The sequence below is a fragment of the Oryzias melastigma genome, linkage group LG11, assembly GCF_002922805.2.
Source record: "Oryzias melastigma strain HK-1 linkage group LG11, ASM292280v2, whole genome shotgun sequence".
Classification (NCBI taxonomy): Eukaryota; Metazoa; Chordata; class Actinopteri; order Beloniformes; family Adrianichthyidae; genus Oryzias; species Oryzias melastigma.
Window position 1 is genome coordinate 9,878,954 of NC_050522.1, and position 26,536 is coordinate 9,905,489.

The following is a 26,536-nucleotide window of genomic DNA, read 5'->3' on the forward strand; positions in this document are numbered from 1 at the left end:
GAAAAATCATAGATTTTTTTAAAATCTGTAAATATTTTATCAGGATAAAATTTGTTTTTATAATTTTTATTTAATTTCTTCTTTTTCTCAGGCAATTCATATTTTTGTTTCGGCGTGTAAAAGAATCCTTTTATTTGTTACTGTGGATGTGTTATCCAGTGGGTGACCTCCTGGATGAGCTCATCCCGTGTTTTGTGGCGGAGCTCAGCCTTTGTGCGGGCGGACCACGCCCCGGCCACGGTGGAAGCGCCGCGCGGTCCCCTAAGCTAGGCTAGCTCCCAGCCGCTGCTACATCCGGGCGCTCCGTTAGGTTTACCCTGCGAAGATGGCGACTTCAGGGAGGAGTGCACTATTATCCTCCACCTCAAGTGGACCTAAGAGCACACTGGAGAATTCCAACCCAGAAGAGGACGATGGGCAGAACCTATGGTGGGCGATAGGAGAGGGAAGCGGGGTTATTGTGCTGACAGTTTTGGGGACACAGAGCCCAGAAAGCTGGGGGAAAGGATGGTTTGACAGCTAGCATGCTAATAGGGCTAGCTAGCATCAGTACCAGACTGACTGGTGACACAGCGGCTATTTATTAGCTTGTGGCTTCATTGTTTATGAATGAATTCGTATGAATACACGTCTTGCTTAGCTGTGCTGTAATGGAGGCGTGTTGTCTGCAGGTCCACCATCCTGAGTGAAGTGTCCACCCATTCAAGATCAAAGCTTCCGTCTGGGAAAAATGTCCTGGTCATGGGTGGGTATTTGCATGTCTGCAGTCTCCTGGCTAGCCAGTGGGTCCTGTTAGCTCTGGTAGCCGTTGATCACCTCCTCTTTCGTCTAATTCTGCTCGGTAGCTAAGCTAGCTGGCTTCGCTTTCGGGCTGAGACGGGGACAGGTGTATTTCTCGAGCGTCTGACCTGGCGCGCGCATGCACCGCCTCACTTTGAAACCTTGCAAGTCATTGTGACATCCAGTGATGCTGCTGTAGCACAGCTAACAAAGATGAAAATAAACACAATGGATGACTCTGATTTTTTTTTCTGGTTATACATGACTAATGCAGCTCCTACACATTTAAGATCAATATATATGTGTAAAACATTTGCACATCCAAGCTAATGTGTTAGTGACCAAGATATAAATACAAATGTGAAGACTTGGCTTGTTGTGATGTCTGGAAAAATCGCCAAGCTCTGTGGTGCAACAACCCCCCTATCGGTTCAAGTTAATATGGCACAAAGGAAAAAATATATTGGCAGACATGACCTTATAACAATAAAATCAGGATACCCATCATGCAAATTCATGGAAATACAAGTAAATATGGTTTGCTGTATTTGTTTGTCTCTTATTTCAATTTATTTTCTTGTATCAAAGTTATTCTATTCACAAATATGTCTGTTTAAAGGGTTAAGTTTTACAAAAATCACAAAAAACTACTCAGAAAATGCCAAATGGATTCTTGAAATCAAATATCCCCCTAAAAGAATTTCCTCTCATTTCAAGCAAAAGCATTTATTTTACATTTTAACCTTAACAAATGTAAACGTAAAAGCATAAATTAATTAATGTTTGCCCAGTTTAAATCACTTGTTTTTTAAAAATATTTTTTTTTTAATAACAAAAAAATATTGAATTGAAAGTTTGAATTTAAAACATCATAATTTAAGTTGTATGTGCTGATTGTAAACCAATTTGCAATTACAAAAAAATATATAATAAACTCTGTAGCTGTATTATAAATTAATTATTTATTCTAAAACTTTTTGACTCATTTTTCTGATCTTTTTAGGTTAATTAACTTGAATGTTTTGTAGTTTAATTCGTTTATGCAAATATGGATCAAACCACTTCTGCTGTAGATTTATCTTAGCAGGTATTAAATGCAAAAGGTTAAACACTTTAGAAATGTACTGTTAACTGTGTATTTCTGAACAGTTTTTAAATTGAGTGAATAAATCATAAAAGCATTTTTTTTAACAAATTCTTTTAGAGATTGTGTTCAAAGATTGTTTGTCCTATCGGTGTATTTTGTGTCGTTAATGGATTTTCTGTGTCTAGGTGAGGTGGGTTCAGGGAAGACCACCTTGGTCGCAAAATTGCAGGGTATTGAGGAGTACATGAAGGGGCGTGGCCTAGAATACCTCTACTTCAGTGTTCATGATGATGACATTGATGGTAACCAACAAATGCTACATCTCCTACATATGTTTGCTTTATCAACATGGCATATGATTATAATATTAAGCGTATATATTCATATGATTCATTTAGATCACACTAGATGCAACGCGTGGGTGTTGGATGGAGACCTTTACCACAAAGGTCTGCAGGGAGTAGCTGTTCCAGTGGACTCTGTGGAAAACACTGTGCTCCTGATAGCAGTTGACATGTCACGGCCTTGGAATGCCCTGGACTCTCTTCAGAAGTGGGCTGCCGTTGCTAGGGAACACATCGACAAACTCCGAGTTGCTCCGGAAAAGCTGCGGGAGATGGAACACAGAAGTAAGTGATAAATATATGTATAAAATAAAATATAAATACTACATTAAGAGAAAATACTGTGCATTAGATGACAACATCTTTTGGCATGCGGGATGTTTATTATTTGGGAAGAAAAAAACATGTAAGAACTATATGAAAGTTAGATTTGCAGAAAATGATTTACTACAAAATGAAGTTAAATAGGCCACCCCCGCCGCCCCCTTTTGATCCACCCTAAGGGGGCTACACTCCCCTCCCCCTCTAGGGCTGCCACCCTGGTCAGACAAATTCCTTTAAAGTAAAAGTTTGTTTTAAAATGGCAGATTTTTTTTAGATCTATCTCCATAGCAACCATTTCATTTTTTGGCCGTTGGGAGGTGACGAACAGATCTATGTAATTTTTAGAAGAATATGCAAAAGTAAATTTTTGAATTTCCTTAGCAACAAAGGGTTTTTGTTCCTAATACGTTTATATCATATGACAAATGCACACATCGTTCACTATGGCCACACTTCATTTCCAACAGAGCCTTTTAGTGTGTTGTGGGGGTCAAATTTTAGCTCAAAGATGCATTAAGAAAGACATATCAAACCAGATTTTTTTTCTTGCAGTTGTTAAACAGTTTCAGGAGTATGTAGAGCCAGGTAGTGGAGAAGATGGAGTACCACAAAGGAGAAGTGAAGAGGAGGAGGGTGTACTGCTGCCGCTAGGAGACAACACACTTACACACAATCTGGGAATCCCAGTCGTGGTGGTCTGCACTAAGGTACACACTCTCCTAAGCTGTTCTTAAGCCTTCCTTTTTATCCTTATGCTTTAGTGTCTGTCGGGTGTTCGTACAGAACAATTGCCTGATTTATTTATAATGACTTCCTTGACTTGTGACACCTGCCTCTTTGTTCTTAGTGTGATGCTATCAGCACTTTGGAGAAGGAGCACGACTACAGAGACGAGCACTTGGACTTTATCCAGTCGCACATCAGACGGTTCTGTCTACACTGTATCCTTGAACCAACACTATAGGGATTTTAAACTTTCTTTCTGTGTTTGGCCTTTCATGACCGATCTTTTCTAGGTGGAAGTTTGAGCTGAAACGTCGTATTAATATGATCAGCTGTAATATTCCAGTGACGTAATGTAATGCATGTGAATTCACTATTGAATAAAAGTAATAAAACCGTCTGTTCTAAGAAGCTTTCTGAAGTGCTGTAACTGATTTTGCTTTGCTGTTTAAGGCTACAGTCACAAGTACAACTTCCACCGGACAATATGGAGGCATCAGCAGAATCTTCAAGATTATATGCCGCCACTCATTTTTTTTTTTGAAAATCGTTGATGGTCATAAACCAGAGGTCTGGAACCTGCGGCTCCAGAATCACATGTGTCTCTTTTATCTCTCCATGGTGGCTCTCTGCCTGAAGAAAAATAAAATTGTAATTTACAAAAATTTGAAGATTATCTATTATTTTAGCAACATGCTAGCATTTTTGGCTAATTTGTTTATTTTTAGGCTAATTTAGAGTTTAGCTTCTATTTTAGCAACAGGCTAACTTTTTTGACTAATTTAGTTTACTAAGGAATTTTAGGCCATTTCGAAATTCAGCTGGTAATTAAGCAACAAGCTAGCTTTTTTGGCTAATTTGGCCTCTGATTAATTTTTTTATGCTAATTTGAAGTTAAGCTAATATTTTAGCAATATGCTAACATTTTTGGCTAATTTGTTATCTCCTCGAGTTTTTAGGCTAATTTAGAGTTTAGCTTTTATTTTAGCAACATGCTAAAGTTTTTGGCTGAATTAATTTACTGAGGAATTTTTTGCTAATTTGGAGTTCATCTAGTAATTAGGCAAAAAGCTAGCTGTTTTGCTAATTTGACCTCTACTAAAAGTAAAAGGTAAAAATGTTAAAAAAAAAAAAGTCCCATTTAGAGAAATGCTATTTTTTTAAACATATTTTTGCCTTTTTCACGCTAAAAATAGATATAATTCATATATATATATAAAAAAGAAAGTGATGGTTATAATTGCAAATCCAAATTTCTTAAAGGCTAAAGTAAGACTGCAGCTCCTTCTAGGTTTTGATCAGTAGAAAAAGAGCCCAAATGGCTCTTTAACTGTTAAAGGTTGCTGACCCCTGTCATAAATGAATCGTGTACCTCCAGGCTACCTTGCGGCCGGTGAACGGCTGGCGTCCGGAGACAGTTACATATCGTCCAGTCACAGCTGATGCCAGCTAGCTATTCCGGCTTCCACCCAAGTGTGGCTGCCCAGATTATGGCATTATCCCTGTCACTGGACTGGCACCACACAACCTCAAAATATGCCCAGTAAAAAGACTGATGTTGACTTTTTGACAAAAATCGATCGGGCGCTGTAAAATTTTAGCTGTTTTAGCTGGGGAGTGTAAAAATATTACTGCTGCCTCCCGATAACAAATCCCGCCAAATTTGCTAAAAAACTTGCATTTAGGTCGCCGCGCTGAGGAATTTTGGGATATGTGACTGTAGCCTAACCCTTTTAACACTGGTGACACCTAAATAACACACTCTTTTTGATGTGACCGTTTGTGAATCCATGATCTGACGTGGAGAAGAGTGGCTTTTCATATTTGGTTCACACAAACGGGCAACACATATCTAAGTGTTGCATAGTCACGCAAAGCTGCTTTTCTCCGCTTCAGAATCTATTATAATTACATTAATTGCGTAAATGATTGAAGAGTCGTATTAGTAAACTTTGGAGCTAAAGTTCTGGTGTTAAGGGGTTCAAATAGTTTTCCTGTCTTTTCTCTAGTGGAAACACTACATTCTCGTAGTGATAAATGTGTTAAAACTGAGCCAAGATAGTTGTTTTTCTGTGTCCTGGTTTCTGTTAGACCACTGCATTAAAAATGTATTGGTAGCTTCACTTTTTACTGTATCAATGATGTATGTCACCATGGTGTGCTCTGTAATCCTTGACTGCAGTGTCAGATGGTGCAACTCTGCTTTACACGTCAGTGAAGGAGATGAAGAATCTGGACATCTTGTACAAATATCTGGTTCACAGACTTTACGGTTTTCCATTCCACTGCAGCGCTCAGGTGGTCGAGAAAGACGCCGTTTTCATGTAAGAACCGTGGCGCGCCAATGAAATCAGTTCAAGGGACAGGAAAGAAAATCAAAATAGTGTAGATTGTTTTTCATCACTTTGTCTTTCCTCCACTAGTCCATCAGGCTGGGACAACGAGAAAAAGATTGCCATACTTTATGAGAACTTCCAGACAGTGAAAGCAGACGACAACTACGAGGACGTCATAATCAAACCACCAGTTAGAAAGGTGCAAACTGCTCTACATTTATCACTTTTTATTATTTCTGTAACCTTTGTCATGCCATGGACCAGTTTAATGTCGGACCATTTTTACACAGACCACCCTGTATGAAGCTGCATCTTTTTATTTCTTTTTTAATTCTTTTTTAGTTTCCAGTTTTCCTTAACTTTTGAGGGTAAATTAATTCATAAATGAATTTCATTCATAAACTAAATTTTGTGTAGGAACCTTTAAAATGTGATCTAGATTTTTCAACTGCAAAAGTGGAAGCTAAAACACCAACTTCGGCTTAGTCCAACTTCAAAGTCGCAAGAGATTTAAAAAAAGAAAAAAAAAGTCCCTAAAACTGGTATTTTCTAAATATAATCATAAAAGTAAATCCGTTTGAGCAACTTTATTAGCAGCAACCTCATAACATTAGACAGGTGGTTGCTGGATTTTATGCATTATTATTATGGTGTGTTACAAGAAATGCATATTTGAAGTGAAGAATTCTGTTTTTTTCTGTTTAATGCAGATTTCTTTTATTTTGAAACTGAAGTTTCTTCTTCTGTTTCCTCACTGACGCTTTTCTGCATTATGAAACTTTCCAAATATGAGTGTTTCTGGTAACTTTGTCAGCTTAGAGGTTTCGATTTAGTGGTCGGGACAGCCGCTTTAAGAAAATAGCAGATACATTTTTGACAAGCGACTGAGTGACTTGACATGCATTAAGAATAAGTTGAATGTGGCTGGGAAAATCCTATAGTTTTTCAAAATAAAACTTCCTCCAGAATCAGATTATTAATGAAAAATGAATATCATGTTTTTTTCTTTTTTCTGTCTCCTGGTACCAAGCCCAGGGTTTTGGACCACTGCCCTACTACATTCCTGCTTTTTAAATAAATAAATAAAAGTAAAAAATGCAATAATATGCATTTATAAACTCCTCCATAAATATCAAGCATCCCTGGTTTTTCAGAGCTTCCAAACATAAATCTTATTAAATTAGCAAGTTAACTCCTGATCGGTTGTTGATTTGCCTTGAAAATGAGCTTAAAACTTTGAACTCACTCTGCTTGTTAAATAACTTTTGCATCTTTTTAAATACATGATAATTTCTATAAATACTTTGCAAAATGAATTTCTTTTTTCTCTTTCACTAGATTGTTCATGAAAAGGAGATACAGGCAGAGGACGACCAAGTGTTTCTGGTGAAGCTGCAGGTCAGGAATCATACCAGTTGTGTAAATGACGTTGGGTTGGCACGTTCAATCCAGCTTGACAGTTTTGTGCTTTAATTTTGGTTCTAGTTAGAATAAATGTGCATTTTATGCTCTACAATTTGCAGTCACTACTTGCCAAACAGCCTACAGTGACAGCAGGGCGGCCAGTGGTATGTTTTTAATTGTGGCTAATCAGAAAAGAAAACTTCCTTTCTGTGTGCACATGTGATAAACTCTGCTCTGGTTCCTAGGACACCTCCAGCAGGGCACCCACAGGCTCCCCGAGGACGAGTAATCGCTCTGCAGCAGCCAATGTAGCAAACGCCATGCCGCAGTCTGGTGGGTGCACGGGCCCCCGAGCAGATTGTTACCGCACTGATTACTGACTGTTTATTTCTTGATGCTACAGGTCAGACCAGTGAAGGTGTGCTGGCCAATTTCTTTAACAGTCTACTGACTAAGAAAGCAGGTACAGGCGCTCCGGGGACTCCAGGCGGCGGTAACAACACTCCAGGAACTGTTCGGAAGTCAGGTGAGAACACTTCCTGTCTCAAAAAAAATCTCGGTTCACCAACCTCTCATTTGCTATCCATCGTTGTTTCTATGTTTTCTTCACGTCTGACACGACTATGTGCTTTAATAAATTCATAAAAGCACATCCAGGAAGCACACAAGCCTTAGTCACAACTGCACTTACGGGTGGAGACGGCCAAAAAAACGGTCAAACCTGAACGGGGAACACAGGTGGGCCGCAGGTAGGGCTGCCACCATTGGTCAACTAATCGACTATTAAAACAGTCGACGAGTAATTTAATTAATCGATTAGTCCTTACTTTATATTATATAGATTTGGAGTGTAGTAAAGTTGAAAGTTATAATGGTATTATGCTAGCTTTTTGGACTATTTTGGCATTTATTAAGATTTTTCAGGGTATTTTAGAGTTTAGCTAATATTTCAGCTACATGCTAGCTATTTTGGCTAATTTAGGCTTTTTTTGTTTGTTTTTTTTAGGGTATTTTGAAGTTTAGCTATTTTTTAAGCTACATGCTAGCTGTTTTGACTAAGTTTTATTTACGTTTTTAAGGCTAATTTGGCATTTAACTAATAGTTTGGCTGACTGTCAGCTTTAGCGTTTTGAGCTGTTAGCTTCAGTGTTTCTAGCTATCAGTTTCAGCATCTTCAGCTATCAGCACTAGGATCTTCAGCAGCCAACTTCAGCTTACAGCATTCACACTAGCATTATCACAGGTGATGCTTTAACATTTTTAGTTACTTTAAAGCTAATTATGATCAGTGATGTGTGCTTTATATCCAGTTTACCCTGGACCTGATTAGTCGAAAAATCACAACAAATAATCTGTGATTAATCAACTATTAGGACAATCGTTTGTGGCAGCACTAGCCGCAGGAAATGTAAAGGTTGTTTGGTGTTTGGTGACCCCCATAGGGTGAAAATGTTCTTCCACAGACAAAAACAAATGTAAAGTTTTAATCATAAATCAAGCTAAACATCACAAAGCTATCATCAAAGAAGCGTGGACATGAAGAAGATATTGCTTAGTAGACATTGAACTTTCATATTTAGTCAGGGGCCGCAAAATATCAACTAGGGGGCCGCAAATGGCCCGTGGGCCGCCAGTTTGAGACTCCTGTTCTTCCACAACAATTGTATTTTCATGGCGTCCCTAAATGAACTGCGAGACACACCTGTGTGCTCCCCAGCCTATTACCCTCTAAGGGTTGAGGGTCAGCCCCTCCCTCTCTGGTGCATGTGACTAAGGCTTTACTTCTTCTATGCCTGTTTTTGGCTCTGTCGGAAACTTGATTTCCTTTTTAAACTCATGAACTGTTGTGCAGTCTGACTCCTAACCATTCATCATGTGTGTACGTGCTAGTCAGAGGATGCTGGCCACGCTAAGGTGTGAGCATGATGTGTCGTCTCGTCTCTTACTGCTTGTGTATGGTCGTCTTTCTTTCTTTTTCCTTTACCTGAGCCCCCACCTTTTATTCTAAAATAAAAAAACAAAAATAGTTCATTTAAGTGTACTTTAATACTTTTTCCTTATTACTTGTTTTCTTATTTAATAAATAAAACAATATATTTAATACTAATGTATCCGACCCTAATTTTTATTGTAATTTCAGCACTACTAACAGTAACATGTTGTAAAATAACATTAAAGAGGTCATATCATGCTGTTTTAATTGGATCTTTACCTTTATATCAACAAAACTTTGTAAATCTTGTCTTGTTAACCGATTTGTCTTCCCATATCAATCAGTTTAAGAGACTCTCCACTTGTCTTGTATTTATGGGTTTCTTAAAATGACAACAAGCTATTTTCTTACTTTCTGCTGCCTGATCTTTAATTGGCTTCTATTTCTATTTCTGCCTTTTCCTGCACAAAATTAAAGACATTTTAACAGACTAAAGGGTTGGGGCAAGGATTTATTTATTTATTTTGCAGCTATAAGTGAAACTTTAACCATGCTTTGTTGCACACATCTTTGGAAACTTCATTTCTAAATGAAACTGATCAAGATTCTCTTTTTTATTACACTCACAGTCTTGACACAGTCAAATGGGATACTCACAGGTTTTTTTATTTTTTCCAGCAGACTTTTAGCCTTTCAAAACACTTCTTTATTTAACCCTTTCCCACCTGAGGCGTCGCCGGTGACACCTAAACACAAAATCTTTAACATGCTGTAACTTTTCAACCGTTAACACAATCAGAATCTGCTGGAATTATCATGTTAACAGTTGAAAAGTTACAGTAAATCATAGAACATAAACACTGGAGGTTTGGGGTTAAAGGGTTAATGAACAGTCTCTTTCGGGACAATGTTCGTTTAATTTGGAATTTATGCTTATGCAGTTTCTCTTTGTGAAGTAAAATTACCAAATTAAAGCTCCACGACTTTTAAGTAGGGCATACATAAGACAAAAAACTGAAAAGACATTTCCCCATCACAAAGTTGCTCCTAAGCAGCACAATTTTTACTATAATGAATAGATGGGATGACAGCCCGTCCTGTTGAATGCCAAAATATTTTCACCCAAAAAAACATTTCAAATCTAAAAGTTCTCCTTTAAATTTGTAGTTTTTTTATTGTCAATTTAAAGAATTTTCTAGATAAGCAGATCCATCATCATGAAAATCTCCACATTGTAAATAGTGACCCACAGGAAGGGAGAAAGACACGGTTCATCTCTTTCAACAGTCCTACCTCTCCAATCTCCCACATATTTTTTTAAATGTTTTAATTTATTTATTTTTTTCATCAAATGTCCCTGCATGCAGCATCACTTTTATTTTTCCTTTGCATCTCCCATTGTCTGTGCACGTGATTTTAAGTAAGACTGGGAAGCTGAAAACACATTCATTTTCCATTATTTCACAATATTGCAAATACATGTAAATGTGAATATTTATTTATAATACGAGAAAGTTTTGAAAGGCACTTCATCGTAAATAGAATAGTAACATTCCGAAACCCATATAAGTTCTTTTTTATACCAAAACATATTATATTCCTATTTAGTCCAGATATATTTAATGTACTTTATGCAAGACGGTTAGCAGTATTTGAAGAATAATTTAAATGTTTAAACGTATAAAAAGTGTATCATAAATTCTCAGACTTTAAATCAACAGAAATATGATGTAGTTTGTTGACCTAAATCTAAAAAAATAAACTTACCCCCCTCTGGTTAGTAGATCTAGGGTATTCTGGGTATTTTTTGCACAGGCTTAATTTTTTTGCTGTTTTTTAAGAAAATTTTAATTTTTTAAACCCACTCTGATCACCTTTTGATCTATTATAAAACGATCTTATAATTACAAATATGCAATTTTTAGCCAAAATAAAAAAACTTGAATCATTTTCTTAGACATGAGACATAGTTTCTGCAGAGCGGCAGTTGTTCGTTAGAAATTTACATCTGAGTTGTGGGTGGGACTGTTGCCGCGGAGCAACCCCAACCCCTCTCCCCGTCTCCCATAATTGAAAGTCCTGTTTAGATTTTCTCCTGCTAGCTATTACAGCCCCTCACAACCCCAATCGGTGCAACAAAAATGGTGATCAATATTCGAGCTATTCATCAGTACAGTTTAGAGACTCATACTAGCTCAGACGAGAGAAACAAAGACGTGCACGGATCTAGTCGTCTACAAGAGGATGCATCAGAATGGAGCGGAGCAAGGAGCTTCGTCTGCTCCTGATTCACAACAATTTGAATAAAGAAATCTCAGAAATTGAAATTTTAGCTTAATTTTCTTCTTATATAATCAGGAAGTTTACTTAAAGACGTATTAAAAACACTGAAAACACAATTTTCATGGGAGTGGGTCTTTAAGCCACGGACCCCCGTGTAGTTTATAAGCATTTTAACTTTTAAACTCACTTTATAAATGATCAATACGTTTTATTCAAACTCTGCTGAGTATAATAGTCTTCTTTTATTTATATTTATAAGGAAAGTTCATGTTTCACATAAATGAAAAAAGAAAAATCATTCATATACTGGATAAATGAGTTTAACTAACAGTTAGCAGTGCTAGACTGAATCGTACTGTAAGAAATGCACCAGTGGATGTAGAATATATTTAATTAAATATTATTTTTCTTGTATTTTATTGTGCTTCCTCTTGTCAGCTTTTTCTGTTTGCAAATTAGTGAAGACACAATGAGAACACAGAAGTCTGCTGAAGTGCTTGAATTAGACTGAATATATATCAGTTTAAACCAAAAAAAGCACTGTTTGACCCAGCTCTTATTTTAACCATGTGCTCTTCTGCTTTTGTTGTGACTGCATTCCCACTGAAGTTCTGGAAATGTGCTGCTGTCTGCTGCACTGCTTAGGCTGCTTCTTAGGCTGCTTTTTTGGTGCAATGCTAATATTTGTCCGTGTGCGTCTTCCAACCACCGATGCAGGTTCAAAGCTGGGCCTGGGCGAGGTCCAGGCAGAGCTGGACCGCATATCCAGTCGGGAGACTGACTCAGACTTATCCAATGCCAACGACGCCCCAGCCACCGACGGCCAGGACACATGAAGCCCATCGCACTTCTCTCATCACCTGAGTTACGATCGACCTCCCCCCTCCTCCCACCATGCTCCCCCCCTTCCGCTTCATCATAAAGATGCAAGGGGAAAACTGAGGGGTGGATGTTCTTTCTCGTCATCCTTCACTTTTTCCTCCAGAAAGAACCGTCTTCATTCCCTTCCCTCACCTACAACCCTGCTTCTTGGCTGTTACACCAAGGGACTAGTGTTTGTCACTTTTACATGCAAGTCTGTTTGTTACATGAAAATATGAGGAAGGGACGGGGGTCTGAGAAAGGGGATTCTGAGACTACAAAAAAACTGAAAATGTGGGTGTTTGATCCATCCATTTACTGTGATGGTGCAGTTAGTGTTTTTACTTTAGAAAATGACGAGGATGCATTGGCTTAAAATGAAGATACTGAGGACGAAAAGTGTTTTTGATGAAGGGAAAAACGTGTGTGTGTGTGTGTATATGTGTGTGCGTGTCAGAGTTGAACAGAACTGTAAGAATGAGCAAACAGAGCATGATTCAATTCAATCTCAAGATTTTTTATTTATTTATTTTTTGTTATGGTTTTTTTTTTTGGCTGTTTGCATTCCAACCAAACCCTAACGATGCTATGAACACTACTGTTGGAGCCTAATTGAAGTATAATTTAACTTATTGGAAGTCTACTTTAAGCTTGCTACAAAAGCACTACAATTTGGTCTTGGTTACTGTGGAGGATCTGCATCCACTTCAAACGTGTAAATAGAGCACTGAACAGAACGGAGGTTTGAGGGTGAGCTTTATTTGTACAGGAGAAAGCACTAGTGATTTAAGTTCCATAGTTACTGCTTACGGGCTGATTAGAAGAAGGTAGCGGTGGGGTGGGGTGGGGCCAGGATATGGGGGAAAATTGCATCAAGAATGTACAGTCATCGCCTCGCTGATTGGTCCTGTTATTTCAGAGCTCCGTGTTGGCGTTTGTATAATCAGATCTGTCAATCAGTTAAATAAAAGGTGTATTTATTCGGATTGGTGTGGTTTCTGTCTTGTTTTGTGCTTTAGCTATGAATAAAAATCTGTTTAAACTCTCCAAAATTAGCACAAGTAGTGAGGTTATTAATGTGATGACCATATATTAATATTTTATTAGGGAGGAATCTAGAAAAACTATCAATCAGACTTGTACAAAAACAAGTTTGGAAAAAACAATCCATTGAGAATGAAAGAATTAGTCTGACAAAATATATTCTCCACTTCCAAGGTCATTATTGTAAATAAGAACATGCTCTAATAGCTCACCTGGTTAAATGTTTATAAAAATAATAATAAAAAATGCAAGTTTTCTCCCTAAAAATAAAAAAAAGTATTGATACAAGCTTGTATCTTATTCATTTTTTTAAAATACTTGAAGACAGCATTGAGATGTTGAGAACATCCTGTACGATCTTAAACATTCAAATGGCCGTTTGCAAAGATAAAATTAGTGAAACTTAAATACAGAGAGGGAAAGAAGTATTTGATCCCTTGCTCCTAAAAAGAAATTGATAGTATGTCATCCTAATTGTTCGTTGAAACTGTAAGAGATGGAATAATAATTCATTGATATCCATTTATTTGGATTTTGTTGAAGGGAAACAAGTATCTGATCCCCTAGATCAGAGGTCTGCAACCTGCGGCTCCAGAGCCACATGTGGCTCTTTTATCTCACCATGGTGGCTCTCTGGCTGAAGAAAAATAAAATAATGGTCATTTTAAAAAAAAATAGACTCTAGTTTAGCTTTTATTTTAGCAGCATGCTAACATTTTTGCTAGTTTCTTGTCTAGTGGGGTTTTCAGGCTAATTTAGAGTTTAGCTTCTATTTTAGCAACAGGTTAACATTTTTGACTAATTTGGTTTACTGAGGAATTTTATGCTAATTTGGAGTCTAGCTAATATTTTAGCATAATGTTGATGTTTTCAGCTAATTTGTTATATTCTGAAGTTTTTTGGGGGATAATTTAGAATTTAGCTTCTATTTTAGCAGCATGCTAACATTTTTGCTAGTTTCTTGTCTACTGGGGTTTTCAGGCTAATTTAGAGTTTAGCTTCTATTTTAGCAACAGGCTAACATTGTTGACTAATTTGGTTTACTGAGGAATTTTATGCTAATTTGGAGTCTAGCTAATATTTTAGCATAATGTTGATGTTTATGTTCTGAAGTTTTTGGGGGGATAATTTAGAATTCAGCTTCTATTTAGCTTCAACATATTTACGTTTTTTTACTAATTTAATTTAATGAGGAATTATATGCTATTTTGGAGTTCAGCTAGTAATTAAGCAATAAACTAGCTTTTTTGGCTAATTTGGCCTCCTATGAGTTTGTTATGCTAATTTGGAGTTTCGCTTTTAATTTAGCAACATGCTAACATTTTTGGCTGATTTAATTTACCGAAGAATCAACTAGCTTGCATTTTTGCTAATTTGGCCTCTACTAAAGGTAAAAGGTGAAGAAAAAAAGTCTAATTTTGACAGAAGCTAGTTTCTTTTTATATTCTAGCCTTTGTTCATGCCAAAAATACTTAGCATAATTCACATTTATTAAAAAAACATAAAGAAGGTCATGAATGTAAATCCAAATTTCTTAAAGGCTAAAGTAAGTTCATGCGGCTCCTTCTAGGTTTTGATCAGTAAAAAACAAACCCAAATGGCTCTTTTACTGCTAAATGTTGCTGACTCTGCTCTAGAAACTATTAGGAGTTCTGGTTCATACAGACCAGTTAGATTCAAATGTTCAAACTGATCCAACATAGAAAGACTAAAGAGCTCTCAGTGGATTTAAAGGAGAAGATTGTAGACCGGAATGGACTACAAAACCATCAGGAACAAGCTGTGGGTTCAGGTGACACTGTTGATGCCAAAATACAAGAACATGTAGGTCTGGAGCTCCAAACCAGATGTGACCAGTGAGAAATAGGCCTAAGACAAACATAGCAGGAGGGATCTCAGAGCAAATGGAACCACGGTCACCAAGAAAACCATTAGAAATGCTTTACACTACAATAGTTTAACATCTTGGAAAGTCCCCTGCTCAAAGTTTGCCAATGAACACCTTCATGAATTAAAGAGTGATTGAGAGAAAGTGTTGTGGTCAGATCAGACCAAAATGGATCAATTCAACCTCTTGTGTTTGGAGAAACAGAAATGCTGCCATGACCAATTTACTTATTTTATATTTATAATATACTCATTACAAATACTTATTTTCTTTAATGAAATAAATATATTTAAATAAATTCTTTAAAGTTGATTTCTTGATTGTCTTCATGATTTTCAATCTCTCACTGTTACCTTCCATTAGGATGACAAATTGTCAATTACTTTTTCACAAAATCAGCAAGGGATCAAATGTATTTCCTCCACTTCAATGTTTTACTCAAAAAATGGTGATTTACATGTAGATACGCAAGCAAGACAAAGGGATCACTGTTTTGCAATGATTTGTTTGCTGTTATCTGCACAGTCTACGCTCTTAATCTAATAAAGCAGTCAGATTATACTGTGTTTTAAAATGAGTCTGGATGACATATAATAAGTAAAAAAAAATGTACTCCTTCTCACACCAAAGACCATTTTCACTGAAAAATGTCAGCAGATCCTTTTAGATCCTGATTGTAAAGTTTCCTTTTACGTTTATTGTAACATGCTTTTCAGTGACACTTTGGACTTTGATCTTTAACCTCTCATTTGTATTACTCACATGAGTAATAAGCACTGTATGCTCAATGTTTATTTAACTTTATGATTAAAAAATAATGCAATTTGGATCTTCAGGGGTTTTTTTTGCATTTTTTAATATATGCAACACTCAAAAGATTGGAGAACATGTACAATTTACTTAAAAAGAGTGTATTTAAATGCGCACAGTCCTTAAATAAATCAAATAATAAAAGTTTTAATTAATAAAAAATGAAACCTTTTCAGTTTTGCATTGCAGCATAAATTGGTTTATATCAAGTTGCTTAATGTGTGTTTTTAAAGACTGATACTAATGAATTGAAGCCTTTTTTAACAGTTTATGTTAAAAAATGTAAACCTTTCAATTATTTGCACATTTATTTGGCCACCTCTCAAATTACAGCAATTTATGAATGCAGTCCTGTCCAGCAATAGCACCAAAAATACTATTGTTTTAAATCAGTGTAGTTGACAAGTCTAAGAGCTAAAATGACCTAAATATATTAAATAAATTAATACACAAAACGTGGGAAAAATAAGAGTCTTTTGGGAACGACTTATGGTGACGCTCTATTTTTTTCAAGTGCGGCAGAATACAGTATTTTTCCCCCTCTTCGCCATCTTAATGTTCAATCGCACAGGCGGAAGCAACATCTTCGGCAGAGCAGCAGCGGGTGTGGTTCGGAGTAGGACGGCTGTCTCACCTAGCAGTTCTTTTCCTTATTTTAAGCTACGTGAAAAGGGGGATTTTGTCGGAGGAATCACGGAGGAATCATTCGATTGCGGTAAGAATAGTATTTTAGTAGTGTTCTCAAAGGAAGTCATATTTATGACCAGCAAAGGGGCTCCGGTGGGGTTCTCTGATTTGGCTGGCTGCAGAGAGCAGGTTTTTGTACCGTCTGGAACTACTTTTCATACGTTTTGGTATGCTAAGCTAATCAAACCCATATTGAGGGTATTTTTGGATGTCAGTTTGGTTATGAAACGCTAACTAAAAACTGTTTCAAATATATGTGTTGGCTTGTGTGATGTAGTGGGGTAACCACGTATGCTGCTTTACGAAGTGGCGAGAAGCAGAAAAAAATCTTAAGCATAAATTGTTTATTTATTATGCTGGGTAGTTAGCAACCTAGCAAGCTGATTAGCCGCGTACGTTTGGCTGCCTCGCGACCAACCAAGGTAAGCTACCAACCTGTTAGCTAGGAGGGGGTCGCTAACCCGCACAGTTGGGAATTACGCGCTAATTAATTACACTTTAGTGGGGGCTTTCTTTCTCTTGTTGTTATTAGTTGGAAGCGGAGCCGCCACCACGCAAGCAAAGGGGAGTGCTGGAGGTGAATGCGGGCGGAGGGGTAGTTTCATTGGAAATCCAAGCTTCGAGGTCGGAACTTGGCCGCTGTAGGGGGAGGGGGGGAAATATGCCTTTGATGTTCTCTGCCGCTGAATGGTGAATTGTGTTCGCGCTGGCCTGGAAATACCCACCGGTTTGCTCTCTCGGTATGAGCTGGAGGCTCGGCATTTCCCCTCACATTTACGTTAGTACGCCGTGCAAGTGTTTAGGAGGGCTGGCACAGGTAACGGAGCTGTTTTAATTGACCCGCGTAGGTTGCCGTAAGATTATAATCACGCTGAGCCCTAGCTAGAAGAAGTTGATTAAATTCGTGATTATGTTTTTTTTCTTCTTTGTTTAATATATTTATTTTTCTTTGCCACCCCTCCCAGATATTTTTGCTGTGCGGGCTGAGGCTTGGCAAGAACAATGGCTACCCAGTGTGAGTATGGAAAAGTCTTCTACCAAACCAATACATTTTGGTGTGTCTTTATCCACTTTATTGTACGTCTTACCAGTGAACTAGGTATGAACACTTCAGTTATATGGCTGACAAATATTATGGGGAAAAACGTCAAATCTGCTGAGATTAATGGAAAATTTCCTCCCCCTTTATTCACAACAGTTTGTATTTTTCTTCGAATCGGTTTCATTTGCTGTTGTGGAGTCACTGTTGTAGCTGACGCAAAGTCCTTGGGATATTGGAGGAATTTACTGCATCTATAATAGAATAGAAGGCCTTTCTTGTCGTATAAGTCTGTATGTTGTGTGGTTGTTGTGTGGTGCATTTGTGTCACAGGAATTGCACAGACATCAAATTAGTGTCAACTGTCAATTTTTGTCAACATCAAAAACAACTTGAGCTGAAGTGCAATATGTTAATTTTTCACTTTTTATTTTGAACTTATAAAAAATATCCACCATAAATGCATATTTTACAATGAATGACAATTTGCAAAATTTAAAGAGCTTTGAATGAAGATTAACTTCTAATCCCTTCCAAGTCTCTTTTTTTTATTCAAACAGTAGTTTTACAAAATGCTAAAAATAAATGCATACACTGAATAGAATCAATTGTGGTTAAAGCTTTTTAAACAAAACATTGATGAATCTTACTTTATAAATCTTCCCTTTTATATATCGATTTATTTGTTATATCACGTTTTATGATAGCTTTGAATTTGTTTCCATGGATTGACAGTTTTTCACGTAATCTCTGATGCATTGATTGAAGTTTGGCATTTGTTTCTAGGTTTCATAGACATATTTGCATTTACTATCTCCAATTGAAAAGCCTTTAAACGCTTTTTGGCAATTGTTTCTTTTTATATACTTGATTTGAATTATTTTGAAAACAATAACCAGGTCTCCAAATTATAATAATTCTAAGATATTAAACACTGAGCTAGTCTTGCTTTAAGATTGAAACCATTAACTTTTTCAGAACATTTTACATACCCACCTGCATGAATGGTTGAGATAAGTTGGCTTAGAACGAGTCAAAGGCAGCACTAGTAATCATTGAAAGAAGCCCAAAGAACATGATCTAAACTTTAGTTCATTATACCTCCAAACATTTAGCTGTGGTCTGAGTAGTTGGACTGTTTGTGGCAGATCTAGCACTTGCTCTAAAAATTATAGATCTCTGTTTCAAGGAGTTATTACTAAGTGCACTGTTTCCTCTGGTACCAAGACCCTAGTGGTTTGGGGAAATAGAGCAGGTGATAACAGATATTAAAGAAACCGTCTCTTTGACCACTAAACCCTTAGTCACACTTGGCCTTACTGGTGGATATGGGCTGTCTGTGAGTGATAAATGAGCAAACCTGTATGGGAGCATGTAGGTGGCCTGCACAAAGTTTTAACTTGCAATTTATTTATTTTATTTTTTTCTCCCCTCAGCCCAACACATTCTCCACACTGTGCAAGGGTCCATTAGTACTGTTTAAGTGATAGGTGTTTGCTCTTTGTACACAGTCTGACTGTTAGAATTTAGGAACAGAGTGTAGTTTGTGTGGACATCCTACAGCATGTGTCAAGGCCCGGGGGCCAGATCCGTCCCTCCGGGTATTTCTATCCGGTCCTCCAAATCTTTTGATTTTACTGTTATTAATGCACTCGTTACCATGTGCTTATTTTTAACTTGCTTAATTTTGACAAAATACATTTTTATGGAGAGTAAAATATTGAAAGTTATTTCAGGTTTAAGTTGATTTATTCTGTAATAATATTCCTGCATTTTTATCATTCATAATTATGTTAAAAAGTTACAGTTTTAAAGTTCTAAAGATGTGCACTCTTCTAGCTTTTTGAACTATTTTGGCATCAAGATTGCTAGTTGTTTTGGCTAATTTAGGCTTTCTGCAGTTTTTTAGGATATTTTGAAGCTTAGCTCTTTTCTCAGCAACATACTAGCTGTTTTGGCGAACAGAAGTTTTTTTTTTTTTGTTGTTTTTTAGGCTAATTTGGCATTTACCAAATATTTTAGCTGACTATCAGCTTCAGCATTTTTAGCTATCAATTTCAGCAGCCAAGTTCACCTCACAGCATTCACTCTAGCATTATCACTGGTAATGCTATATATCTCATTCATAATTATGTTATAAAGTTAAAGTTTTAAAAATGTAGTTTTAGTGTTCAATAAATGTTTATCCTGTTTGGCCCGCGACCTAAGGTGTGTTTTGGATTTTGGCCCCTTGTGCGATTGAGTTTGACTCCCCCGTCCTACAGGAACTTGCATTTTTGTGTGGTCAGTAAGGATGCAGTGCTCACGCCTTACCAACAACTATAGTGTGGCATAAGTGCACCAAATAACATCATCAGCCGAACATATTAAGTTTGTGTAACTTGCAGAATACTTACAAATACTTCATTTTATTTTTAAATAAATGATTAAATCACCATGGTGGCATATACAGAGGAGAACAGTGCTTTGAAAATTGTGAAGTTGTTTCAGTTTGCGGACATAAACTTGTGCCATAGCATCCATAGCATCCATAGCATCCGCGCAGAGCCTTGCTACTACTCAAGGCGGATCTATAAAAGCACTGTTTGTTTTCCCAGTGTCATAATATGTTTTTCTCTGTTTTTGTGTAGCTGATTTGATGGAGTTGGACATGGCTCTGGGTGACAGTAAGGCTGCTGTGAGTCAGTGGCAGCAGCAGTCCTATCTGGATTCAGGCATCCAGTCTGGGGTCACCACCACAGCCCCGTCTCTGAGTGGCAAGGGCAACCCTGATGCTGAAGAGGAGGACCCAACACTGTATGACTGGGAGTTCAACCAGCCTTTCACTCCAGAGCCTACAGGTACGGAACTGCTAACATACAGTATAACCAATTCATGCAACAGTTTATCTAGTTGAACCAGAAAAGAGCCAGTTTAAGGATGTTTTCTTATAACAGGACATTAAAAAACATCTATAGAAGGACTAAGGATGACTCATTTAGACATCCAAATAAAATCTGCCTCGAAAGTCAACATTTTTTTTCTTAGATTTTTTTTGTAATTTAAACATCTAGGAGCTTATTTCCCTAAATCTTTAATTTCTAGAGTCTCACTGCGTCTATGTTTTACATCTTTCAGACATCGAGGGTTATGCCATGACGCGAGCTCAGCGTGTCCGGGCCGCAATGTTCCCGGAGACTCTGGAGGAGGGACTTCAGATCCCTCCCACCCAGCTGGATGCTGCTCACCCAACTGCAGTGCAGCGTCTGGCTGAACCGTCTCAGATGCTGAAGCACGCCGTGGTCAACCTCATAAACTACCAGGATGACGCTGAGCTGGCCACACGCGCTATACCTGAACTCACTAAGCTACTCAATGATGAAGACCAGGTACGGGAGAACGTTACAGCATCATCACTTGTCTTTCAGGATTGAATTATTGTGTTTCCATTATTGTATTTTAATATCCTTTGACTGCTCATCTGAAACTAGCCTCATTCCTCTCCAAGGTTGTCGTGAATAAAGCGGCTGTCATGGTGCATCAGTTGTCAAAGAAGGAAGCGTCACGCCACGCCCTCATGCGTTCGCCACAAATGGTGTCCGCGGTTGTTCGCGCCATGCAGAACACCGGCGACGTGGAGACTGCCCGTTGCTCTGCCGGCACGTTGCACAACCTGTCTCACCATCGTGAAGGGCTCCTCGCAATCTTCAAGTCTGGTGGCATCCCTGCTCTGGTCAAGATGTTGGGGTAAGAGCTTCAAAGAGAGAACTATAACATTTGTATCATAAATGCGATGAGACCATAAATCTTCTACACATTTTCCACACTTTAGGGAACACCAGATTATAAGGGGCACTGTCGATGAACGGTCTATTTCTGAATTTGTCATTTGAGGCCAACAAACTATGACCCATTAAGAGTCAGAGATGAGTCCATCAATCAGACTTAATTAACCGCCTTCACAGTAACTCTAATTCTTGTTTGTTTTCTTTGTTTGTGTTAAGAAGAATTATTGATAAATATGGATGTTTCTCAAAAGTAAAACATCTGAGGTTACAACCAGAGGCAAAACAACACTGAGCCTTTGTGTAGATGGGGTTAAGTCCTTTTGTTTTTGTGACTCTAAGAATTTGTCCTATTGCTCTGAAATGATCCAGTCTGAAAACACTTTGGGTTTTTTTCTCTCTTTGTAAAAAGGCAATCAAATGGCAAGTGGTGACATGTTGGATATTACATATGGACTCGTGCTTTATGTGCAGCGTGCAACACAGAGCATGTTTTGATCTAGCTAGTTTCTATGATAATGAATCTAGAATAGGTCATTGAATATGTGATTACTTCTTTCTTTTGGAAACAAAACAATTTTTTGTCTTGTCTTTGAGTGTTAAGATTTTCTTTGCAATGTTAATATTTGGTTAGTCTCCTTGATGTTTGTTTACAATGAGTTTTGAGGTTAGTTTACAGACCAAAAAAAATGTTAAATTACTACTTTAAATTTCATAAATTTATGGGAGAAAAGTAATGCATTTACATGAGGAAAGTCACAAATTAGAGAAAAAAAAAATGTCATAAATTAACAAGAAAAAGAATCACAGTTGTTTATCAGTGTCGTGCTTGAAGATGAAAGACGTGGAGCATCTTGTGAAGCTTTACTTCCAGATTGGTGTCAAAAAGAAAAAAAAATCTGAAACTTTTGGCCACTCGGAATCAAATTATCAGTGAGAATGACTTTCCAGGCTTTGTGTCTGTAATGCAATGTTTCATATGTAAAATATAAAGCTCAGACGCGTTCACAGGACCTCCACTTTATTCTGCCCTTTTTATTCGTATATACAGAAGCGCATTCACCACCTTATATCATGTCTGTCATGGGCAGAAGGACCAGCAAAGGAGAATGAAAACAGTGTTGCAAACATCCTGTTTCAACACAAACTGCAAAGAGTAATGAAAATAATCTGTTAACACAAGAACATTGAAAATTCCCCAAACTAGGCCTCTTCATGGGGAAACGCCACACAGAGTTGGAGGAGATCTTGTCTTTTGTGTAGGGAAAAGATGACCGGAAGTGGAAGCTGCTGAAATATCGACGTCACCAACAGGCTCTGCAGAGATCCTGCAAGTCTTCCATCAATGATTAAAACATTAATAAACTGTAAATCAAGCATTTGTAACGTATTAAACATTCATCTTATCGGTTTAAATCCAAGATGACTTTTAATCTAAAAGTAATAATGTTGGTGGCCCAATACTCCGTTATAGTGTACTAACTCCAACTTTTTAATGTCCAACATCAAAAACGATTCCAGCAGAACAGACTCTGCTCTTTCCAACATCTTTAGTTATCAGGGTTTTACTTTTAGTTTATTAAAAATGCATTATAAACATTTTTCCGGTTGGTTTTGTGCGATATCTTTTGTTTGAACATTATTTTCCTGGTCTTTGAAGCTCACCAGTGGACAGTGTGTTGTTCTACGCCATCACCACTCTCCACAACCTGCTGCTGCACCAAGAAGGGGCAAAGATGGCGGTGCGTCTAGCCGGAGGACTGCAGAAGATGGTGGCCCTCCTGGCAAACACTAATGTCAAGTTTCTGGCAATCACTACCGACTGCCTGCAGATTTTGGCTTACGGCAATCAAGAAAGCAAGGTATGAGTGTTATTTATTTGTGTTATATGTGTCACTTTTTAGATTTATTTTACATTATTTACAAGTGATTGTAATGATAAAACTGTGTTTCAGCTGATCATTCTGGCCAGTGGTGGCCCTCAGGCTCTGGTTAATATCATGAGGACTTTCACCTATGAGAAGCTCCTGTGGACCACGAGCCGGGTGCTGAAGGTGCTCTCCGTTTGCTCAAGCAACAAGCCGGCCATTGTTGAAGCTGGTATGTCCTCACTCGCACGCTGAAATATGGTGCCACTGCAAATGTCAGATGTGGTCAGTTCATCAAAGCCTCCAATTGATTGGTGTGTAGGAGGCATGCAGGCCTTAGGGCTTCATCTGACAGACCCGAGCCAGCGTCTGGTCCAGAACTGCCTCTGGACTCTGAGAAATCTGTCAGACGCTGCCACCAAGCAGGTAAGTATGACGAGAACGTCGCATTTCGTCATGACGGACACATTTGGAAATCCTGTTTCAATTTAAATATATATTTTTAAATTTAAAAAAATGTGTGTTTTTGTTGCTATGCTGTCCTGCTTTTGTTGCTTCGTCACTATTCCTGTAGGAGGGGATGGAGGGTCTCCTCGGCACTTTGGTTCAGCTCCTCGGCAGCGACGACATCAACGTGGTGACCTGTGCGGCTGGCATTCTCTCCAACCTGACCTGCAACAACTACAGTAACAAGCTCATGGTTTGCCAGGTAAATATTGCTGTTCTGTGTGTGTGTAGAGTTTGCTGTGATTACTGAGCATGTCGTTCCGATAGGTCGGTGGCATTGAAGCTCTGGTGAGGACGGTGCTCCGTGCCGGTGATAGAGAGGACATCACCGAGCCAGCAGTCTGTGCCCTCAGACACCTGACCTCCCGCCACCAGGACGCCGAGATGGCCCAGAATGCCGTTCGCCTTCACTATGGTCTGCCCGTGGTGGTCAAACTACTCCACCCTCCATCCCACTGGCCACTCATTAAAGTAAATATTTTATGAATTAACCAATAATAATGTCATGATGAAGTGGATTTATTAAAACTATTTTCTTTTATCCAGGCAACAGTTGGTTTAATCCGCAACCTGGCTCTCTGCCCGGCCAACCACAGCGCCCTGCGGGAGCAAGGCGCCATCCCCCGACTGGTCCAGCTGCTCGTCAGAGCTCACCAGGACACCCAGCGGCGCACCAGCATGGGAGGCAACCAGCAGCAGTTTGTGGTAACCAGACGTTTGCTTTTAGGTGAATGGTTTCTTCCTTCCTCCTCTCTTGAATTTAATTCATCTTCATCTCCTTCAAACACATTCTAGGAAGGTGTGCGTATGGAGGAAATAGTGGAAGGTTGCACAGGAGCTCTGCACATTCTAGCCCGGGATGTCCACAACCGGATCGTCATCAGAGGGCTAAACACCATTCCGCTCTTTGTCCAGGTAACATCACTGACAGTTCTGATCAAACATCTGCATTTAGTGAAGTCTTTAACATGAGATTGTCTCTGTTCTCGTATCCAGTTGCTGTATTCTCCAGTGGAGAACATCCAGCGTGTTGCAGCAGGAGTTCTGTGTGAGCTGGCTCAGGATAAGGAGGCTGCAGAAGCCATCGAAGCTGAAGGAGCCACCGCGCCCCTCACCGAGCTGCTGCACTCCCGCAACGAGGGTGTAGGTGAGTATCCAAAACGCTGTCTCTGAATGGCAGGGTCTTTTTTATTTATTTATTTTTAACTTTTCTTAAATCCCCATCTAGCCACCTATGCTGCAGCCGTCCTGTTCCGCATGTCTGAGGACAAACCGCAGGACTACAAGAAACGTCTGTCTGTGGAGCTGACCAGCTCTTTATTCAGGACTGAGCCCATGGCCTGGAATGATGTAAGGACGCTTTTCTTGAAAATTTGCTTTTTTTTTTGTTTTTTGTTTTTTTTACGGACGAACACATTTTTTTTCTACGTTATAAAATTTTTCTACAGTTCTAAATTTTTTTTGCCGACTGTCAAATTTTGTTCTCAATTTTTGTTACAATTTTTTTTTTGCAGACACAAATTTTTTTTTTTCTAGTTACAAAACTTTTAAAGACGCACAAATGTTTGATTATACATTTAAAAAAAAAACTTTTTTTTGCAGACACAATTTCTTTTTTTCTACAGCCACAAAACATTTTTACAGACTCACAAATGTTTGATTAAAAGTACAAAACTTTTACACACGGGCACGTTTTTACTAAAGTTACAAAATTTTTTTTTCAAACTCACTTTTTTCTATGTTACAAAATCTTTTTAGAGACAGAAAGAAATTTTCTACAGTTACATTAGTTTTTTTTTTTTTTTATTTACCAATTTTGCACATTTTTTTTCTATATCAAAACTTTTTTTTACAGATGTAATGGTAGAAAATGTTCTTTTTTTTTAACAGATATTACAGATTACAAGTACAATTTTTTTTTTCACACACACATTTTTTCTACAGTTAAATTTTTTTTTGCAGACACAAAATACTTTTGTCACTAATATAACTTTAGATGTTTTAGTCAAAATCACAAACCATGTTGTTTCCTATGACGGTTTCAGTGTTCTTTAGAAATTCACCTCTGAGTAATATCTCATGAAGATGTTTTTGCCAATATTTTTTTTTCTTTGTCTTCTTGCAGACTGGAGACCTGGGACTGGATATTGGGGCACAGGGAGACCCTCTGGCCTACAGACAGGATGGTGATTTGATTTGATTTTTGACACACAAACACTTTTTCCCACATTTCTAATTCACTTATGTAAATGTGTAAAGCTGAACAATTTTGTGGTGATTCTAAGTGTATTAAGGATATTAGATTAATGGAAAGCTGTTAAGTTAACCCCCCCACCTCCTCATTTATTTATTTTTTGGTTTCTTCTTTAGCAATTTTTCACTTGGTTCCAGAATTTGTTTATATAAGTTTTATTAAGTTTTAAATATTTTATAAATCCTTTCAGACGCAGCGTATCGTGCTTACCCAGCTGCCTACGGGCAGGACGCCCTGCTGGACCCAATGATGGACGGTGCTGACTATCACACTGACGCTCTCCCTGACCTGGGCCACCACACCGACCCTCTGCCAGATCTCGGTCACACCCAGGACCTGATGGACAGCAACCAGCTGGCCTGGTTTGACACCGACCTGTAGGATTGGTAAGACGGACCTCTATAAAAACATTAGGGCTGTGAACATTAATGAGTTAACTTGTGCGATGTTCATATTCATTAATGCAAACTAACTTAACCTCGAGGAGCAGCAGTCCTTTGCTTTGCCTCGCCAATTTAGGCTGTTGTTAATAGTGATTAATCACAACACAAAAGTTCGATTAATCAGATTCTTTTCAATGTATTGACAGCCTTAATTGAA

General features: G+C 38.1%; 2 protein-coding genes across 2 annotated transcripts in view; both read left to right on the forward strand.

Annotated features, from left to right (window-relative positions):
- On the forward strand, positions 1-13,061 carry dync1li1 (dynein, cytoplasmic 1, light intermediate chain 1). The gene is made up of 13 exons (XM_024297060.2): positions 1-429; positions 672-745; positions 2,053-2,169; positions 2,266-2,496; positions 3,088-3,242; positions 3,383-3,476; positions 5,447-5,582; positions 5,682-5,793; positions 6,933-6,992; positions 7,118-7,162; positions 7,244-7,331; positions 7,402-7,524; positions 11,932-13,061. The coding sequence occupies exons 1-13, from the start codon at positions 326-328 to the stop codon at positions 12,048-12,050; spliced, it is 1,458 nt and encodes a 485-aa protein (XP_024152828.1). The 5' UTR covers positions 1-325; the 3' UTR covers positions 12,051-13,061.
- Positions 13,062-16,373: 3,312 nt separating this feature from the next.
- Positions 16,374-26,536, forward strand: part of LOC112161708 (catenin beta-1) — an 11,694-nt gene continuing 1,531 nt past the window's right edge. The window contains exons 1-16 of the mRNA XM_024297076.1: positions 16,374-16,532; positions 17,470-17,519; positions 20,174-20,383; positions 20,661-20,911; positions 21,031-21,269; positions 22,968-23,169; positions 23,263-23,407; positions 23,498-23,601; positions 23,750-23,884; positions 23,950-24,153; positions 24,229-24,387; positions 24,478-24,597; positions 24,679-24,829; positions 24,911-25,032; positions 25,808-25,868; positions 26,127-26,322. Coding sequence (XP_024152844.1) covers positions 17,507-17,519; positions 20,174-20,383; positions 20,661-20,911; positions 21,031-21,269; positions 22,968-23,169; positions 23,263-23,407; positions 23,498-23,601; positions 23,750-23,884; positions 23,950-24,153; positions 24,229-24,387; positions 24,478-24,597; positions 24,679-24,829; positions 24,911-25,032; positions 25,808-25,868; positions 26,127-26,317 — 2,307 coding nt within the window. The 5' untranslated portion in view covers positions 16,374-16,532; positions 17,470-17,506 and the 3' untranslated portion in view covers positions 26,318-26,322. The remainder of the gene's footprint in view (positions 16,533-17,469; positions 17,520-20,173; positions 20,384-20,660; positions 20,912-21,030; positions 21,270-22,967; positions 23,170-23,262; positions 23,408-23,497; positions 23,602-23,749; positions 23,885-23,949; positions 24,154-24,228; positions 24,388-24,477; positions 24,598-24,678; positions 24,830-24,910; positions 25,033-25,807; positions 25,869-26,126; positions 26,323-26,536) is intronic.